We start from the raw sequence: 18,152 nt of genomic DNA, 5'->3' as shown, positions 1-18,152 counted from the left end.
CACCACCTGGAGATTCCCCTCCAAGTTGTCATGATATGCAGACATGCAGATAATGATATACAGACAGGCAGCTAATGAACACAGAGAACAAGACATGACCAATGAGCAGGCAGGACACTCAGGGGTGGTATCTCACTATAAAAGGCATGAGGCACTCACACTCCACCTCTTTCCACTGATGAACATCTGCAGAGTGAGTCAGGGTGTATGTACAGTATCACACCTCCAGCACGTGGCTAAGAGCTAGTCTGGTTCAGTCAGACAGAGTAACCACACTTAGGTTAGCAGTGAGTCAAACTCATAGAGAACTGTGCTAAATCAGATTGAACTAACTTCAAGGTCTGGAGTATCTTTTGGTTAAAGCTGCATCCAGTTGCAGCTTGTGTTATCCCAGAGTACATAACACGACACAAGTCACTCACCACCCTGACTTGAAAATAAATCGCCGTTCCTTCACTGATGCTGGGTCAAAATCCTGGAACTCCCTCCCGAGGGGCTTTTCACAGTAACTTCATAGCAGTGTTAATGTAAGCCTACTTGTGACAATAAAGATTATTATTATTAATTAATAGCCCAGTGAGTGTACTGACACCACATGGACTGCAGAGGTTCAAGAAGGCAGCTCACAACCACCTTCTGAAGGGCAATTAGGAACGGGCAACAAATGTTGGCCTAGCTAGCAAATTAATTATTTTTAAAGCCATTTGTTTCTTGCCCCCATGTGTAGAACCTTAAATTTCTTATTGAATGTTATCTACCAGTTTCACCCATCCCTCTTTGCTTGATCACTGATGGGGGCGCGGGTATTGCTGGCAAGATCAGCAGTTATTGTCCATCTCTAACTGCCCTGAAGAAGGTGGTGATAATGAATGGGATCATTTTTTTTCTTGCCTGCCAAATTAATTTGATTGTTCCCCCAGTGGTTTTTCATCTGTGGAGGTGACCAACTTGCCCTGGACGTCTCGGCCTAGGTTGCTGGTATAAATGAGAAATATCAGCACCGATTGCTGGTGTCCACCATTCGCGACATAGAAAATACAAGCAAGAGGACGCCATTCGGCCCCTCAGCCTGCTCCGCCATTCATTATGATCATGGCTGATCGTCAAGTTCAATGCCCTGATCCCGCCTTATGCCCCCCATATCCCTTGATCAATTTTGCCCCAAGAGATCTATCTAATTCCTTCTTGAAACTGCACAACCTCGCTCCCTTTACATCTTCACTTCACCCGTTTGGTTTCACCACCAGTCTCCACTACTCGAAGAAAACATCGCAAATTTATCAGAGGTTACTCGGTCTAAATGTCACCAGGCTATCAAAAATCTACTTGGGAATCCAGTCATGCAGATCAAAAAAGTCCGGGGAGTAAACTGGGCCCTTTCTGAATCCATGTGGATGGCTATTTACTGTAACACTGTTAGATAGGAAGTCCTCAGGTATACTCGTAATAATGAACTCTATTATTTTGTATGGTGCTGAGGTCTGCAGCTGCATGGGCATGTTTCTTTCCAAATCATTTCTCTGAATCTAAGCCCTGGTTTATCTTCTGGTAGTGACCCCTCAATATTCATCAAATTTCAAAAAAAAAAATATTCATCAAATTACTCACGGTAATGATCCGAACTTAACAAATCCCATCCTAATGTTTTTGTTCATCGAAAAGGATTTGTTCATTTTAAGTCGCTTCAGCTTGACGAGCACCTCATCGACAGGGGTGTTGTCAAAGCTACTTAGATAATCGTATTTAATGACAGGGAAGCTACTAAGTGAATACTCGAAGGAAATAATCAAGGAGTACAGTGGGACAGCAGTTAGCACTGTGGCATCACAGCGCTAGGGACCCGGGTTCAAATCCGGCCTTGAGTGACTGTGTGTGTGGAGTTTGTACGGTCTCCCTGTGTCTGTGTGGGTTTCCTCCGGGTGCTCCGGTTTCCTCCCACAAGTCCAAAGGTGTGCGGGTTAGGTGGATTGGCCATGCTAAATTGCCCTTAAGTATCCAAAACGTTTAGGTGGGGTTACTGGGTTACGGGGATAGGGTGGAGGTGTGGGGCTGAGGTGGGTGCACTTTCCATGGGCCGGTGCAGACTCGATCGGCCAAATGGCCTCCTTCTGCACTGAAAATTCTATGTTCCATGTTTCTTTCTGCTTCCTGGGCCCCAAGCTCTGTAATTCCCATCAAAAACTCTCATCTCTTCTCTTTTAGGATGCTCCTTAACACCAACCAGTTTGACCAAGCTTTTTGTCATCTGGCCTATAGAATATTGCTTTTGCGGCTCAATGTCCAAATTTGTTTGATGAATGCCTTGGGATGCTTTAACCATAAGACCACATAGGAGCAGAATTAGGCCACTCGGCCCATCGAGTCTGCTCCGCCATTCAATCATGGCTGATATTTTCTCATCCCCATTCTCCTGCCTTCTCTCCATAACCCCTGAGCCCCTTATTAATCAAGAACCTGTCTAATCTCTGTCTTAAAGACACTCAGTGATTTGGCCTCCACAGCCTTCTGCAACAAAGAGTTCCACAGATTCACCACCCTCTGGCTGAAGAAATTCCTCCTCATCTATGTTTTAAAGGATCGTCTCTTTAGTCTGAGATTGTGTTCTCTGGTTCTAGTTTTTCCGACAAGTGGAAACATCCTCTTCACGTCCACTCTATCCAAGGTCTCGCAGTATCTTATAATTTTCAATAAGATCCCCCCTTATTCTTCTAAACTCCAATGAGTACACACCCAAAGTCCTCAACCGTTCCTCATACGAGAAGTTCTTCATTCCAGGGATCATTCTTGTGAACCTCCTCTTGACCCTTTCCAAGGCCAGCACATCCTTCCTTAGATAGGGGGCCCAAAACTGCTCACAATACTCTAAATGGGGTCTGACCAGATCCTTATACAGCCTCAGAAGTACATTCCTGGTCTTGTATTCTAGCCCTTGTGACACGAATGCTAACATTGCATTTGCCTTTCTAAGTGCCAACTGAACCTGCACGTTAACCTTAAGGGAATCGTGAACAAGGATTCCCAAGTCCCTTTGTGCTTCTGATTTCCTAAGCATTTCCCCATTTAGAAAATAGTCTGTGCCTAAATTCCTCCTTCCAAAGTGCATAATCTCACACTTTTCCACATTGTATTCCATCTGCCACTTCATTGCCCACTCTCCTAGCTTGTCCAAGTCCTTCTGCAGCCCGCCTGCTTCCTCAATACTACCTGCCCCTCTACAGATCTTTGTATCATCTGCAAATTTAGCAACAGTGCCTTCCTCCAGATCATTAATGGATATTGTGAAAAGTTGGGGTCCCAGCACTGACCCTTGAGGTGCACCGCTAGTCACCGGCTGCCATTCTGAAAAAGACCCTTTATCCCCATTCTCTGCCTTCTGCCAGTCAGCCAATCCTCTATCCATGCCAGGATTTTGCCGTGCATAGAGCCAGAGAAAAGTTATGGTGCAGAAAGAGGCCGTTCAGCTCATCATGTTTGCATCGACAAAGAGAGAGAGATAAAAGAAACTAGCCACTCATTTTAATTCCACCTCCCAGCACCTGCAGGTTACATCACTTCAGGTGCAGATCCAGGTTCCTTTTAAATGAGCTGAGCGTTTCAGCCTCAGCCACCAACCCAGGCAGTGAATCCCAGACCCCCACCAGCCTCTGGGTGGAAAGGTTTTACCTCATGTCCCCTCTAATACTCAAATCACCCTAAATCTGTGACCCCTGGTAATTGACCCCTCAGCTATGGAAAACAAGCCTTTCCTGTCTACCCACAACTAGGCCCCTCATTATTTTGTACACCTCAATTAAGTCACCCCTCAGGCCCAGGGAGTTAACAGGGCCCATTCTGGATTCACATCAATGGCTCTGTACCATGAGACTGTTAAGATTGGAGAGTCAGGGGCAGCACGTGGCGCAGTGGTTAGCACTGGGACTGCAGCACTGAGGAACCGGGTTCGAATCCCAGCCCTGGGTCACTGTCGGTGTGGACTTTGCACATTCTCCCCATGACTGCGTAGGTTTCACCCCCCACAACCCAAAGATGTGCAGGATAGGTGGATTGGCCATGCTAAATTGCCCCTTAATTGGAAAAAAAAATAATTGGGTACTCTAATTTAAAAAAAAAGATTGGAGAGTCGACTATCTTACCAACACATACTGAGGCAGGAAGAGAGAGAGTGGGAAAAGAGGTTTGGGAATGTTCTTGTCGAAGCCTTGTGGCATTTAACCTTTAAGCGGAGTCATTTGTCATCAACTGCAGAACCATTTTAAATGTATTTATTGCCACACCTATAACAATTAGGATGTCACCAGCCAAGCATACAGGACAGAAAGCACATAAGCACCAATTTGAAAAGAGGAATAATTTGTTCAACACGAGGAAATTAAAAAAAAAAAGAAAAACAGGATACAGAGAGGGATGGCTGTGAAAAAAAAAGATTATATTCTCAAGGGATTGACACACGCTAAGGCAACACTCGCAAGTCGTTAGGTCACTGCATCAGATGAAGTACTCTTTGGATTTAACACCTCCCACTCCAGCAGTATCCTGGTGCTGTTCTGAAAATACCCCAGCCCTATTATCCACTGCTTGTAACAATTCCTGCAGGAAGTTTCTCGGCCTTTGTTGTGAATTAATTTGACCAGAAGTTAATGGCTTGCAGCTGTTGCGTCTGGAATTTATAATGTCTCGTTAAAGGGAAAAGCATGCTTCAATAAATGGCTCCTCTTCTTAAATAAAATTCATTTTCAGGATGTGGGAGGTGTCTGCGAGGTTCATCCCTAATTACCCTCGAGAAGGTTTCGTGGAGCCGTCTTTTTAAACCTCTGCAGTCCATTTGGTGGGGGTACAGTGTGAATAGGAAGGGAGTTCCAGGATTTTGACCCAGCAACATTGGAGGAATGGTGTCCAGTTCAGAGTCAGGAGGGGGTGCATGCTTTGGAGGGGAACTTGCAAGTTGTGGTGTTCGCATGGGTCTGCCATCCTTGTCCTTCCAGGTGGTAGAGGTCGCAGGTTTGGAAAGTGCTGTCAAAGGAGCCTAGGTGAGTTGCTGTAGTGAATCTTGTAGATGGTACACACTGCTGTCACCATGCATCGGTGGTGCAGGGTTTGAATGTTTTAGGTGACGGATGGTCTGCTGATCAGTTGGACTACTTTGTAAAATGATTGGCCTTCATAACCATCTTGCTTTGTGTCGGCTAAGAGTCCAGTCACTCGAGAAATGTTCCCTAGATCCTCATTGACTGATTTTTCACTTGGGTCTCCTTGGCTGAACCCTTGGTCAAATGCAGCCTTGACATCAAGGGCAGTCACTCTGACCCGACCTCCCCCTCAGTTTTATAAAGGCTGTGCCCTGATAGGCATGTATCCTTTAGTCATTTCCTGGTTATCATATTGAGCTGCTGGTTTGAGGTTGCAGAAACCAATTTTCTTCCCTCCATAGGATGCTGGGAATGTATGGGACTGACTAAAACCATTGCATCCCATCGATCCAGCAACTAAGTGAACCCCTGCTTGTCGACAACTGTGTTCTAACAGGACACACTCCTGAAGGCATGTTGTTTTGTGAAAGCCTTAAGAGCATGGCCTTAACAATAAGTCTGAAAAAAAAAAAACAGATCTCGTACAGATTTGCTTCTGGTCACAAGTTTAGCACAGTGGGCTAAACAGCTGGCTTGTAATGCAGAACAAGGCCAGCAACTCGGGTTCAATTCCCGTACCGGCCTCCCCGAACAGGCGCCGGAATGTGGCGACTAGGGGCTTTTCACAGTAACTTCATTGAAGCCTACTTGTGACAATAAGCGATTATTATTATTATTATAAGTTCCAAGACTCCATAGACACAATCGCCAATATGCCTCTCAACTTAGTTTAGCAGTTTAGCTATCTTGGGGGCACTCTCTCCAACACCACCACTCTGGATGATGAAATCACTCATCGCCTGGCAACAAGCAGCTTAGAATTCGGCAGATGGGCCACGTGGTTCGCATGAATGATTCTCACATACCGAAGTTGAGCATAGGCACTCTCGCGACAGGACGTCCCAAACTCAAAGACAAATAGCAAGCCAATCTCAGCGCCTGCAATTTGGACACCTCTACATGGGTAAAATGGAAATGGCTCTGTCCTCGAGCAATCTCAACATTTGAGAACACAAGTCAGGTCCCTACAGGACAAGCAAATGCACCACAAATCCAATGCCTTCACCCAGCCCTCCAACAATGGCTTTGCATGGAATACTTGGGATCGGATCGGAAAATTAAGATTTTGTTTAACATCTCAAGGCTTCCTTGCTGGAAAACTCATACCTCTGCCCAGTCCCCAGGAATACAAACTCTTGTACATTACTCTATTGCACAGTCTTCAATCATTTACACTTTGTTAAATATTTTTATGCTTCTCCCCCCCCGCCCCTTGAATTTTGCAACATTCCCCACTTAATCGGCCATCTATTGCATATCGCTAACACCCCTCTGTACACAGTTAAATACATTTTCTATCAAGACGCCCCCTCATTTGACACATCCATACTGAGGTACCCTCAATAACGAAGCTTAGAGATTAAACTGTAAAGAAGGCTTTATTAGACTATGAACTATGTTAGAGCTGAGACAAGTGCTGACTGCTACACCGCCCATGAGACAGCCCTTTATATATGGCTCACAGATGGGCGGAACCAGAGGCGGAGTCTCCAGGGTTCCAAGCCCGGTCCTAAAGGGGACATCACTTACATGATGATAAGGCAGTAACCGTTCATCACACATACTCAACTAGCGAGTCAGCAAAAGCTGATGAATAATTTCAAAAGAGCTTACGCAGGCCACCTCGTGTCAGCCTCTGCTCCCATGAGTTATCCTCATAGCTTCTACATGATCCAGGCTCTGCCCAGGTCAAGAACTCATCCAGTCCACACAGACAGTGTGAGGACCCATCGAGTCACATTACCCTCTGGGGAGAGGAACCATGGAGACCCCAGTTTATTCCTGACTTTGCATAGTTCAAAAGCAGATCCCCAATCCACCCCAGTCCATCAAACTGGGATAATCTGTGAAGAGACACACAATCCAGCCCTTTCATTATTTTATAAATTGTGACGCTGCTCCAAACTAAAGAGACCCAGGTACACAGATAAGATTAAAGAACTGAGATCCTCTAAACAAGGAATCATTCACATACATAGAACATAGAAAATACAGCACAGAACAGGTCCTTCGGCCCATGATGTTGTTCGGAACTTTTGTCCTAGATTAAGGACAAATTAATCTACACCCCATCATTCTACCGTAATCCATGTACCTATCCAATAGCCGCTTGAAAGTCCCTAATGTTTCCGACTCAACTACTTCCACAGGCAGTGCATTCCATGCCCCCACTACTCTCTGGGTAAAGAACCTACCTCCGACATCCCCCCCTATATCTTCCACCATTCACCTTAAATTTATGCCCCCTTGTAATGGTTTGTTCCACCTGGGGAAAAAGTCTCTGACTGTCTCCTCTATCTATTCCCCTGATAGGGAAGTGCCGCTGAAACTATACAAGGCCCTGGTGAGACCACACCTGGAGCACTGGGCACAGTTTTCATCCACTTATTTGAGGCAAGACGTAGTAACATTGGAGGCAGTTCAGAAGGTTGATGCCAGAGCGGAGAGGTTTGTCGTACAAAGAGAGAGTGAGCAGTTTAGGCTTATACGCTATCGGGTTCAGAAGAATGAAGGGAGATCAAATTGACGTATATAAGATGATACTGACAGACGTAGAGCGGTCGCGTCCTCTTGTGGGCCAATCTAGAACGAGAGGTCATAGTTTTAGGAGAGATGAGGAGAAATTACTTCTCTCAAAAGGTTATGAATCTGTGGAATTCGCTACCCGAGAATGCGATAGATGCTGCAACAGTGAATACATTTAAGGAGGGGTTAGACAGATTTTTAACTAGTAATGGGTTGGAGGATTATGGAGAACGGGCAGGACGGTGGAGTTGAGGCCGAGATGAGATCGAATGGTGGGCAGGTTTGAGGGGCTGAATTGCCTTTTGCTCTTAGTTCTTATGTACCATTCACACACAGGTGTGAATGGTCACAAGGGGAGGCGGTGGCATTGTGGTACTATCAGCGGACTAGTAAACCAGAGACCCAGGGTTATGCTTTGTGGACCCAGGTCGGGTCCCACCATGGCAGATGGTGAAATTTGAAATCAATAAAAACCTGGAATTAACGAAGACGAAGGATGACCATGAAACCATTGTTAATTGTGGTCAAAACCCATCTGGTTCATGGAAGCAAATCTGCCATCCATACCTGGTCTGGTCTACATATGACATGTTAACTAACCCTCAAGGGCAATTAGGGATGGGAAATAAATGCTGGCCCAGCCAGCAATGTCTGCATCCAGCATGAACTAATAAAAAAGTTACCAGATGATGGCTGTGAATATACCGCAGTGAGGTGCAGCACCTTCAGGGAAAGGAGACAGGGAGTTTCACACAATTTTCTTTTCACTCGCTCATGGGATGGGAATGTCTCTGGCGTGGCCAGCAGTTATTGCCCATTCCTAATTGCCCTTGTGAAGGTGATGGTGATGATTCTTCCTTGAACTGCTGCAGCACCTGCTGTTAGGGAGTGTGTTCCAGGATTTTGACTCCGCAATAGTGAAGGAACGGCGATATATTTCCAAGGCAGGATTGTGGGTGGCTTGTCGGGAACTTGCTGATGGTGACGTTCCCAGGAATCTTGTCCTTGTCCAAAGTGGTAGACGCCACAGGTTTGCAAGATGCTGTCAAAGCGGCTTTGGTGAGAGCGGACCGGGGGGGAGGGGGGGCTTGCCCTACCGAATTTCAATAATTATTACTGGGCGGCTAACACAGCCATGATAAGGAAATGGGTGGTGGGGGCGGGGTCGGTTTGGGAGCGGATGGAGGCAGCTTCATGTAGGGGCACCAGTCTGGGGGTGCTGATAACGGCACCTCTACCGTTCCTGCCGGCACGGTACTCCACCAGCCCCCTGGTGGTGGTGGCCTTGAGGATCTGGGGTCAGTGGAGGAGGTACGTTGGAGCAGTGGGAGCATCGGTTTGGTCCCCCAATATGTGACAATCACCGGTTTGCTCCGGGGAGCTTGGATGGGGGGTTTTGAGGATGGCGAAGGGCGGGAATCGAGAGGATGGGGGACCTGTTCTTAGAGGAGAGCTTCCCTAGCTTGAGGGCGCTGGAGGAGAAGTTAGGATTGGCAAGAGGGAACAAATTCAGATATTTACAGGTGCGGGACGTCCTGCGCAGGCAGGCATCATCCTTCCCACTCCTGCAACTAAGGGGGATCCAGGATAGAGTAGTGTCTCGGACGTCTACAAAGAACTCATGGGGGTGGAGGAGATGCAAACAGAGGAGCTGGGTGGTGGGATGGAGGATAGCTAATGGGCGGACGCGTTCAGCAGAGTCAATGTGACTGCAACATGCGCCAGGCTCAGCTTGATCCAATTCTAGGTGGTCCACCGGGCCCACATGACAATGGCCTGGATGAGTAGATTCTTTGGGGTAGAGGACAGCTGTGCAAAATGTGCGGGAGGACCAGCGAACCATGTTCACATGTTCTGCTTAGGGGATATTGGCAGGGGTTTGCGGACGTCATGTCCAGAGTTTTGAAAACAAGGGTGGCAATGAGTCCAGAGGTGGTGATTTTTGGGATGTCGGAAGACCCGGGAATCCAGGAGGAGAAAGAGGCAGATGTTCAGGCCTTTGCTTCCCTGGTAGCCCGGAGACGGATACTGCTAGCTTGGAGGGACTCAAAGCCCCCGATGTCGGAGACCTGTGTAGCCATCTGGGATGGCCACGTCCCGATTACAAAATGGACACTTGCAAAGGCTGCAGGGAAAATTGGACAATACTAAGAAACGAGCAGGTGCAAGCTCTGTCTGTTGATTAGAACCTTAAGCCCTCAGACAGGACAGAAACTGCTAAGCAACCTACATACTAACAAGCCATCTCCGGGGACAAAAGGGAAACATTTAGATACACAGTGTTAAGGCAGACACCCCGGTGCCAGAAGAGACTCAAACAAAGCAGACCAACGGTCACCTCGGACACGCCTAGCAATCAGGGAACCACCCCCCTATTGGAGGAAGATCGATACGAATGATTGGGAAAGACCCAATTAATTGAGGCCAAGTTCAAGGCCCGCCCAAAAGTGCAGTCAGTGCCACCAGCAACAACGTCCGGACTGGCCAGCAGTGCTGGAAGAAACTGCAAGTCCTCCTCAGGGCGGCCACGGTGAATAGGCAGCAGTGTGTCCCGGGCACCAACCCGCATCCGACACGCCCGTAACCCTACACCCCCCAACCCTGTCTCACATGCCGGCACCCATACCGGCCGCCACGGCTGGGTGCCCTGGCCACTGAGGCCACCAGCTACCCACCCCCCTGGGCCGGCACGTCACGGCTTCTGGCCCTGGCGCCCGCCCCTGATTCCAGAGGTACCGTGCCTGCATGGGTTTCCTCTGGGTGCTCCGGTTTCCTCCCACAAGTCCCGAAAGAAGTGCTTGTTAGGTGAATTTGACATTCTGAATTCTCCCTCTGTGTACCCGAATAGGCTCCGGAATGTGGCGACTCGGGGATTTTCACTGTAACTTTGTTTTTCATATGTGTAGTGATCTGCCTGGACTGTACGCAGAACAATATTTTTCACTGTACCTCAGTACATGTGACAGTAAATCTAAATCTATATTAACGATTCAAAGATTGGCTGACTGGTGGACAGTGTAGAGGATAGCTATAATCTGCAAAGCGATATTGATAGATTGGTGGAGTGGGCAATAAAGTGGCAGATGTAATTTAATGCAGAGAAGTGTGAGGTCATGCATTTAGGGAGGTCAAATAGTTATAAGGAGTACACAATAAATGGGAATATACCAAGAGGGATAGATGAAGTGAAAGAGCTTGGCACATAAGTACACAGGTTCCTAAATGCAGCAGTTCAAGTAGACAAGGTTGTTAGAAAGCATATGGAATGCTCTCCTTCATTGGCAGACGTATAGAATATAAAAGTAAGGTTATAATGTTCGAATTGTATAAAACACTGGTGAGGCCACAACTGGGGTATTGTGTGCAGCTCTTGTCGCCACATTACAGGAAGGACATTATTGCTCTGGAGAGAGAGTAGAGGAGGTTCACAAGAATGTTGCCAGGGCTAGAAAAGTGTAGCTGTGAGGAGAGTTTGGATAGGTTGGGGTTATTTTCCTTGAAACAAAGAAAGATGGCTTAATTTGGGTGTACAAAATTATGAGGGGAAGAGATAAGGCGGACGGGCTAAAATTGTTTTCCCTGGTGGAGAATTCTAGACGCAGAGAACATAAGAGTCAAGATAAGAGGCAGAAGGTGTAGATGGGACATGAGGAAGAATTTTTTTTACGCAGAGGGTAGTGGGAGTCTGGAATTCGTTGCTCGAGTTGGGGGTGGAGGCAGAGACAAAGCACCTGGATCTGCACCTTAAGTGTTCAAAGCTACAGGGCTACAGACCGGGTGCAAGAAGGTGGGGTTAGAAAGGGCACCTGGGTGTCCTCGGACTGGCATGGACAAGATGGGCCGAATGGCCTCCTCCTGTACTGTAACTTTTCTATGATTCTATCTCGTGATGCATCAGCTGAAATATCTGCTGGTTTTCAAGATTTCTGTATCAGCTCCTGGATAAGTTTCCCTCATTTACCTGCCTGTGAATTCCATCGAACAGCCATTTCCAACAGTCTCTTCGGGAAATCACTTTTCCAAAGTACGTGGTCTGCGATTACCCAGGTCCCATGTGGGAATTCTGCCGTCTTCCCTCCGCAGTTTGTATTTCAGAATTTGTTCAATATTTGAGACACAAGCACTCGCTCTAATGTTAACCACCACCAGTACAATGGCTCCAAGTCCAGGTCTGTCAGCGTTAAGCTCCAGGTCGATTATCCCTGTCGCTTCAAACATATTTCAGAGTCTGTCACGTTACTCTTTAGAAAGATTTCACACTTCCATGTGACCCACTGACAAATCTTCATGATCAATGCTCGCACACAATGGACCTTTCTCCCATATATTTCCAAAGCAAATGTAACAACAAAAGGGGAAGGCATCATAATCTGCACCTTCCACAAACAGTACTGAGCAAGCAAACCTTGAAACTTCCTTCATTCATTTTGAGTTACCAGGCCTCTCATTACACACTCCATTGGCTCAGCTTTTACTTTACACAGGGGGCCGCTTCAGCTCAGTTGGCTAGACAGCTGGTTTGTTTATTCTAAATTCATTTACGGGATGTGGGCGTCACTGGTTAGGCCAGCATTTATTGCCCAGCCCTAATTGCCCTTCAGAAGGGGGTGGTGAGTTGCCTTCTTTAACCGCTGCAGTCCCTGAGGTGTGATGCAGAGCGAGGCCAGTAGCACGGGTTCAGTTCCCCGTACCGGCTGAGGTTATTCATGAAGGCCCCGCCTTCTCAACCTTGCCCCTCGCCCGAGGTATGGTGATCCTCAGGTTAAATTGCCACCAGTCAGCTCTCACCTTCAAAGGGGGAAAGCAGCCTATTGGTTATCTGGGACTAAGGCGACTTCACCTTTCTGGCCAGCTTTTGTTTTGTTGAATCTTTGCGCCTGACTATCCAAAACACTGGGGACGGGATTCGCTGGTCCGCTAGCTGCGTTTACAAAGAACAAAGAACAGTACAGCACAGGAACAGGCCCTTCGGCCCTCCAAGCCCGCGCCAACCATGGTACCGGCCTAACCTAAAACCTCATGCACTTACGGAGTCCTATCCTTCCATTCCCACGCTATTGATATATTTGTCTCGATGTCCCTTAAATGGCACTATCGTAGCTGCTCCCACCACCTCCCCAGGCAGCGCGTTCCATATATGTGTAAAAAGCTTGCCTCGCACATCTGTTCTAAACTTTTCCCCATGCACTTTAAACCTATGTTCCCCAGTACTTGACTCTCCTACCCCAGGAAAGAGCATCTGATTATCCACGCCACTCAATCTTGTAGACCTCTATCAGGTCGCCTCTCAACCTCCGTCGTTCCAGTGAGAACAGACCGAGTTTATCTAACCTCTCCTCATAGCTAATGCCCTCCATACCAGGCAACCTCCTCGTAAACCGCTTCTGTACCCTCTCCAAAGCATACACATCTTTCTGGTAGTGTGGTGACTAGAATTGTACACAATATTCCAAATGAGACCTAACTAAGGTCCTGTACACCTGCAACATGATTTGCCAATTTTTATATTTAATGCCCCGACCAATGAAGGCCAGCACACCTGGGCGGTGTGCCCTCGCTGGCAGCGGGATCCTCCGTTTCCGCTACCTGCCAATGGGAGTTCCCATTGTGGTCACCCTACACCGCCGAGAAACCCGCGGGCAGAGAATACCCAGGGAGTTTCCAACCCACTTCACCGTCAGGAAACTATCTGAAGGGCACTGCCCCACTTTCACTTGGTCTTGCATTGCGTCTCATGCTCTGCGCTTTGTCAGAGGTCAGTTCTTGGTCCCTCAGTCGCTCAATGCCACAGAGTGTTATCTGGTACTCCAGGCATCATTCTGCCTTCATTACTGATTTACGAATAGTACAGGTCTTACTGCAGTCACGTGGCTTCGTTTTTGTTTCCCACACTTGCTGCCTTTCACTTTAAATGCATAAAACAAATAGGCCCGCTCCAGCCCGAGACCTCCAACCCAACCCCCTCTCCCTGAACCTCAAAACTCTCAGCATTTCTCTTCAGAATGAGGCCACAAGCCCTACAATGTCCTCATTCAAAACAGAAAATACTCAGCAAATAAGGCAGCACCTGTGGTGAGTGAGAAAACAGGTGCTCAAATCTGTACCAAGTTAGAAATCCGTTTTTATTTGGTTTCTCGCCCCAAAGGAGGGAAGGAGGTGATGCACTAATTATAATAATAATAATCTTTATTGTCACAAGTAGTCTTATATTAACACTGCAATGAAGGTACTGTGAAAATCCCCCAGTCGTCACATTCCGGCACCTGTTCGGGTCACAGAGGGAGAATTCCGAATGTCCCATTCACCTAACAAGCACATCTTTCGGGAATTGTGGGAGGAAACCGGAGCACCCGGAGGAAACCCACGCAGACACGGGGAGAATGTGCAGACTCTGCACAGACAATGACCCAAGCCGGGAATCGAACCCAGGTCCCTGGTGCTGTGAAGCAACAGTGCTAACCACTGTGCCGCCCTAGATGTTGCAACTGTGTGTGTGACAGGTTGGAAAAACTAGTCGCTTCTTTCCTTTGCACCAAAGTTTTAGGGGCTGGTTTAGCACAGTGGGCTAAACAGCTGGCTTGTAACGCAGAACAAGCGTATGTTCAATTCCCGTACTGGCCTCCCCGAACAGGCGCCGGAATGTGGCAACTAGGGGCTTTTCACAGTAACTTCATTGAAGCCTACATGTGACAATAAGTGATTATTATTATAAGTTTGTAAAATGGGCTCCTCCATTAATTGAAGATGGCAGCAACTGTATTGACTTGTAGTCAGGTGTCCTAGCCTACTTGATAGCAGATTAGCTTGATCAACAGATGAATGCTCTGTGAAATTCCACAAATGCTTAACCCTCTCCACTGTCATACATGGACACCCCTCTCGAGCATGTGGCTGCTTTATGTGCTCCCTTTACTGGCATGCCCTGCCGTTTGTGAATTTACATTACAAATGAGCGCTGTTAAATTGAGATGGAAAAATTAAAGAAAATCGTAAGAACATAAGAAATAGGAGGGCGACATGGTGGAGCAGTGATTAGCACTGCCGCCGAGGACCCGAGTTCGATCCCAGCACCAGGTTCTCCCCGTGTCTGTGGGCCTCACCCCCACAACCCAAAAAGATGTGTAAAGTAGGTGGGTTGGCCACGCTTAAATTGTCCCTTAATTGGAAAAGAAAAGAATTGGTACTCTAAATTTAACAAAATACTTTGCACTGGCAAAAAAAAAAAAAATCGATCAATCTCAGTTTTAAGATTAACAATTGATCTGGTATCAAGTACCATTTGCGCGAAGAGAATTCCAAATGTCTCCTAACCTTCGTGCGTCAAAGGGTTTCCAAGGTCTGGCACTAATTTTTAAGGTTACCCTGCCCAGTCCAAGAGTCCTGGAGTCAATAACCAGCAAAAGTATTTTCTCTCCACCTGGCCTATTGGTTCTCCTCGATATCGTGGCAACTTTGGTTCAATCACCGTTAACCTACTAAATTCGCTGGAATGCATTCGGAGTTTGGGCAATAATTCCTCGTAACTTAACCCTTAAGAGTCCCAGGTTTCATTCAAGCGAAACCGATGGGCAGTACGGTAGCATTGTGGATAGCACAATTGCTTCACAGCTCCAGGGTCCCTGGTTCGATTCCGGCTTGGGTCACTGTCTATGCGGAGTCTGCACATCCTCCCCATGTCTGCGTGGGTTTCCTCCGGGTGCTCCGGTTTCCTCCCACAGTCCAAAGATGTGCAGGTTTGGTGGATTGGCCATGATAAATTGCCCTTAGTGTCCAAATTTGCCCTTAGTGTTGGGTGAGGTTACTGGGTTATGGGGATAGGGTGGAGGTGTTGACTTTGGGTAGGGTGCTCTTTCCAAGAGCCGGTGCAGACTCGATGGGCCGAATGGCCTCCTTCTGCACTGTAAATTCTATGATAATCTAATGATAATCTAAACTCCCACTCCAGCTCACCAACTATGACCCCATTCCCAAAACCTCAATTTCTTGGTTCTGGGTGGGTTATGGGCAAAAATATTTTTAAAAGGCTCAAGGACTAAAATAACCTGGGGAGTCACACTGAAAGCTTCAAAGAGGGTCTCCCAAAATGCGCCCAAAGTTAAAATCAGACCTGGTGTGTGGCACAAAAGGTGTGGAGCGGGTAGGAGCGGCTGTAGATTCAATCACGGCTTGATATACTCACTCGAATTTTAATAATTCTTGTTTTAGCTCCACAGCTTTTCTTCAGTAACATCTTCTAAGGAAAATAAAATTAGACATTAAAAATGGAGTTTAAAAAACCCTACCTAGATTATTTTCAGAGATATAAAACATAGGTCAGCAGAATGGCATTGTGCCAATATGCATGCTGTAGACTGCTACATGGGGTACAATAAGACCAAAAAGCAGTAAATGGAATTAAGGAACAAATGCACCTTTCAAAATGGCATGATGTTGCACAATGTGTCTTACAGCCAATAAAGTATATTTGAAGGTGTAGTCACTGCTGTCTTGTAGGAAACACGGAAGCCCCACTTGCAACCGTTTTCCCGTTTGATTAGCAGAGTGACAATGCCCAGATAATCTGTCTCAGCCATGTTTGTGGAGGGATAAAAATTGACCAGGGCCCCAGGGAGACACAGTGGCAAGGGGAATGTTTCCAACTGGGAAGGCAAACGGGCCTCAGTTTAATACAGAATATTAGAAAGGTTACAGCACAGAAGGAGGCCATTCGGTCCATCTTGTCCATGCCAGCCAGAAGGACACCCAGTGCCCTTTCTAATCCCACGTTCCTGCACCCAATCCATAGCTATGCAGCTTAGAGCACTTAAGCTGCAGATCCAGGTACATTTTTTTTTTTTAATTTAGAGTACCCAATTCTTTTTTTTCCCAATTAAGGGGCAATTTATCGTAGCCAATCCACCTAGCCTGCACATCTTTGGGGTGTGAGGCTGAGACCCACGTAGACACGGGGAGAGTGTGCAAACTCCACACGGACAGTTACCTGGGGCCGGGATTGAACCCGGGTCCTCAGCGCGTGCGGCAGCTGCGCTAAACACTGCACCACCGTGTCGCCCTCAGGACCGGGTACTTTTTAAAAAGTTAGGTTCGCTGCTTCTGCCACCAACTCGGGCAGCGAATTCCAGACACCCACTACCCTCTGCGTAAAAACTTTCTTCCTCATGTCCCCTCTACACCTTCTGCCTCTTACCTTGAATCTATGTGCCCTGTTTCTAGAATTCCGCTCATAATTTTGCACACCTCAATTAAGTCACTCCTCGGCTTTCTTTGAACACGCTAAGAGAGGCCGGCCCACCGATCAGTGGGCCCTGATCGCGGGCCAGACCACATCGGAGGCCCCCCGGGGACGGAGCTCCCCTCCCCCCCCACCCACAAGCTGCTCCCCGACCCCTCGCGCAGAGCTCCCGTCGGCAGCGACCGGGGGTGAACGGCGCCGGCGGGACTCTGCCGTTTCCATGTGGCCATCCCAGCCGGAGAATCGGCGGCCCGGCCATGGACATCGGCCCGCGACCGGCGCCGCGCCAAACGCGCCGGCGCAAATGCCGCCGATTCTCTGCACCTGAGAATCGTGCACCGGCATTGGGGCGGCGTGGCGCGGTTGCGGCGATTCTCCGGCCCGCCGCGAGGCTCGGAGAATTGCGCCCACGGTGTGCAGTTTTTGGTCAATTTACTTAAGGAGGGACAAAAGCAGAAGCATTGGATGCAGTTCAGAGTAATTTGCGCAACTTTAGACGCGGATACGCGCCCCTCGAGTCTGCAAATACGCACGGTGGCAGCCTGCAGCAGCCGCACCGTGCGTATTTGGCGGAGTCGGACCGCGGAGGCAGACATAAAAATTAGCCCCCCCCCCACCCCCTGATCGGCCGCGCGCCCGAGCGTCCAACCGCGTGGATTTAACCCCCAGCCGCCTATAAGCCCCCCCCCCCCCCTTCCCGGTGTCTAATCCCCCCACCAGGGTGGCCGCGGACTGAGTCCACAGCCGCCACGCCAGCATCCCGACCGGCAATTCCAGGTTAGTTCCACGCCGTCGGGAACTCGGCCGGTTGAGAGCGGAGGATTGTTGAGCTGGCCTCTGTAAATGGGCCCCCAGCCGCGCTGCGTACTCAGAGATCACGCTGATTCTCGGGTCCCGGAGAATCGCCGGACCGACGCCGGGCCTGATTTCGGCGTGAAATTGGATTCTCCGCTGCGGAGAATCCAGCCCCATATGTTTGAAGTGCAGAAGGAGGCCGCTTGACCCATAAAGCCTGTTCGCTCTCTTTGGAAGAGCTGGCCGGTTATTCCCCTCTTCTTTCCCTCATAGCCCTGCATTTTTTTTCCCCTCTTCAAACCATTACCCTGTTCCCTTTTGGAAATTTTCCTCACCTCCTCGCTGGTTCTTTTGACCTGCCATCTGTGGAAGGAAGGGGTTTCTTCGTGAAAAGCCCAAGTTCAATGGGATCA

General features: G+C 48.1%; 1 protein-coding gene across 8 annotated transcripts in view; it reads right to left on the bottom strand.

The window, feature by feature from the left end:
* Positions 1-18,152, bottom strand: part of LOC140411110 (uncharacterized) — a 154,896-nt gene that overhangs the window by 40,914 nt on the left and 95,830 nt on the right. For 3 of the 8 annotated variants that reach the window (XM_072500159.1, XM_072500156.1, XM_072500154.1), the window contains exon 4: positions 15,892-15,945. The exons of 2 other annotated variants lie outside the window; for them this stretch is intronic. In XM_072500159.1, coding sequence (XP_072356260.1) covers positions 15,892-15,945 — 54 coding nt within the window. The remainder of the gene's footprint in view (positions 1-15,891; positions 15,946-18,152) is intronic. 3 more of the 8 variants (XM_072500160.1, XM_072500157.1, XM_072500155.1) reach the window with 1 other exon arrangement.

Source organism: Scyliorhinus torazame, chromosome 4 (assembly GCF_047496885.1).
Source record: "Scyliorhinus torazame isolate Kashiwa2021f chromosome 4, sScyTor2.1, whole genome shotgun sequence".
Classification (NCBI taxonomy): domain Eukaryota; kingdom Metazoa; phylum Chordata; class Chondrichthyes; order Carcharhiniformes; family Scyliorhinidae; genus Scyliorhinus; species Scyliorhinus torazame.
The sequence above is the reverse complement of the archived record's forward strand: the minus strand, read 5'-3'. Positions and strand labels throughout refer to the sequence as shown.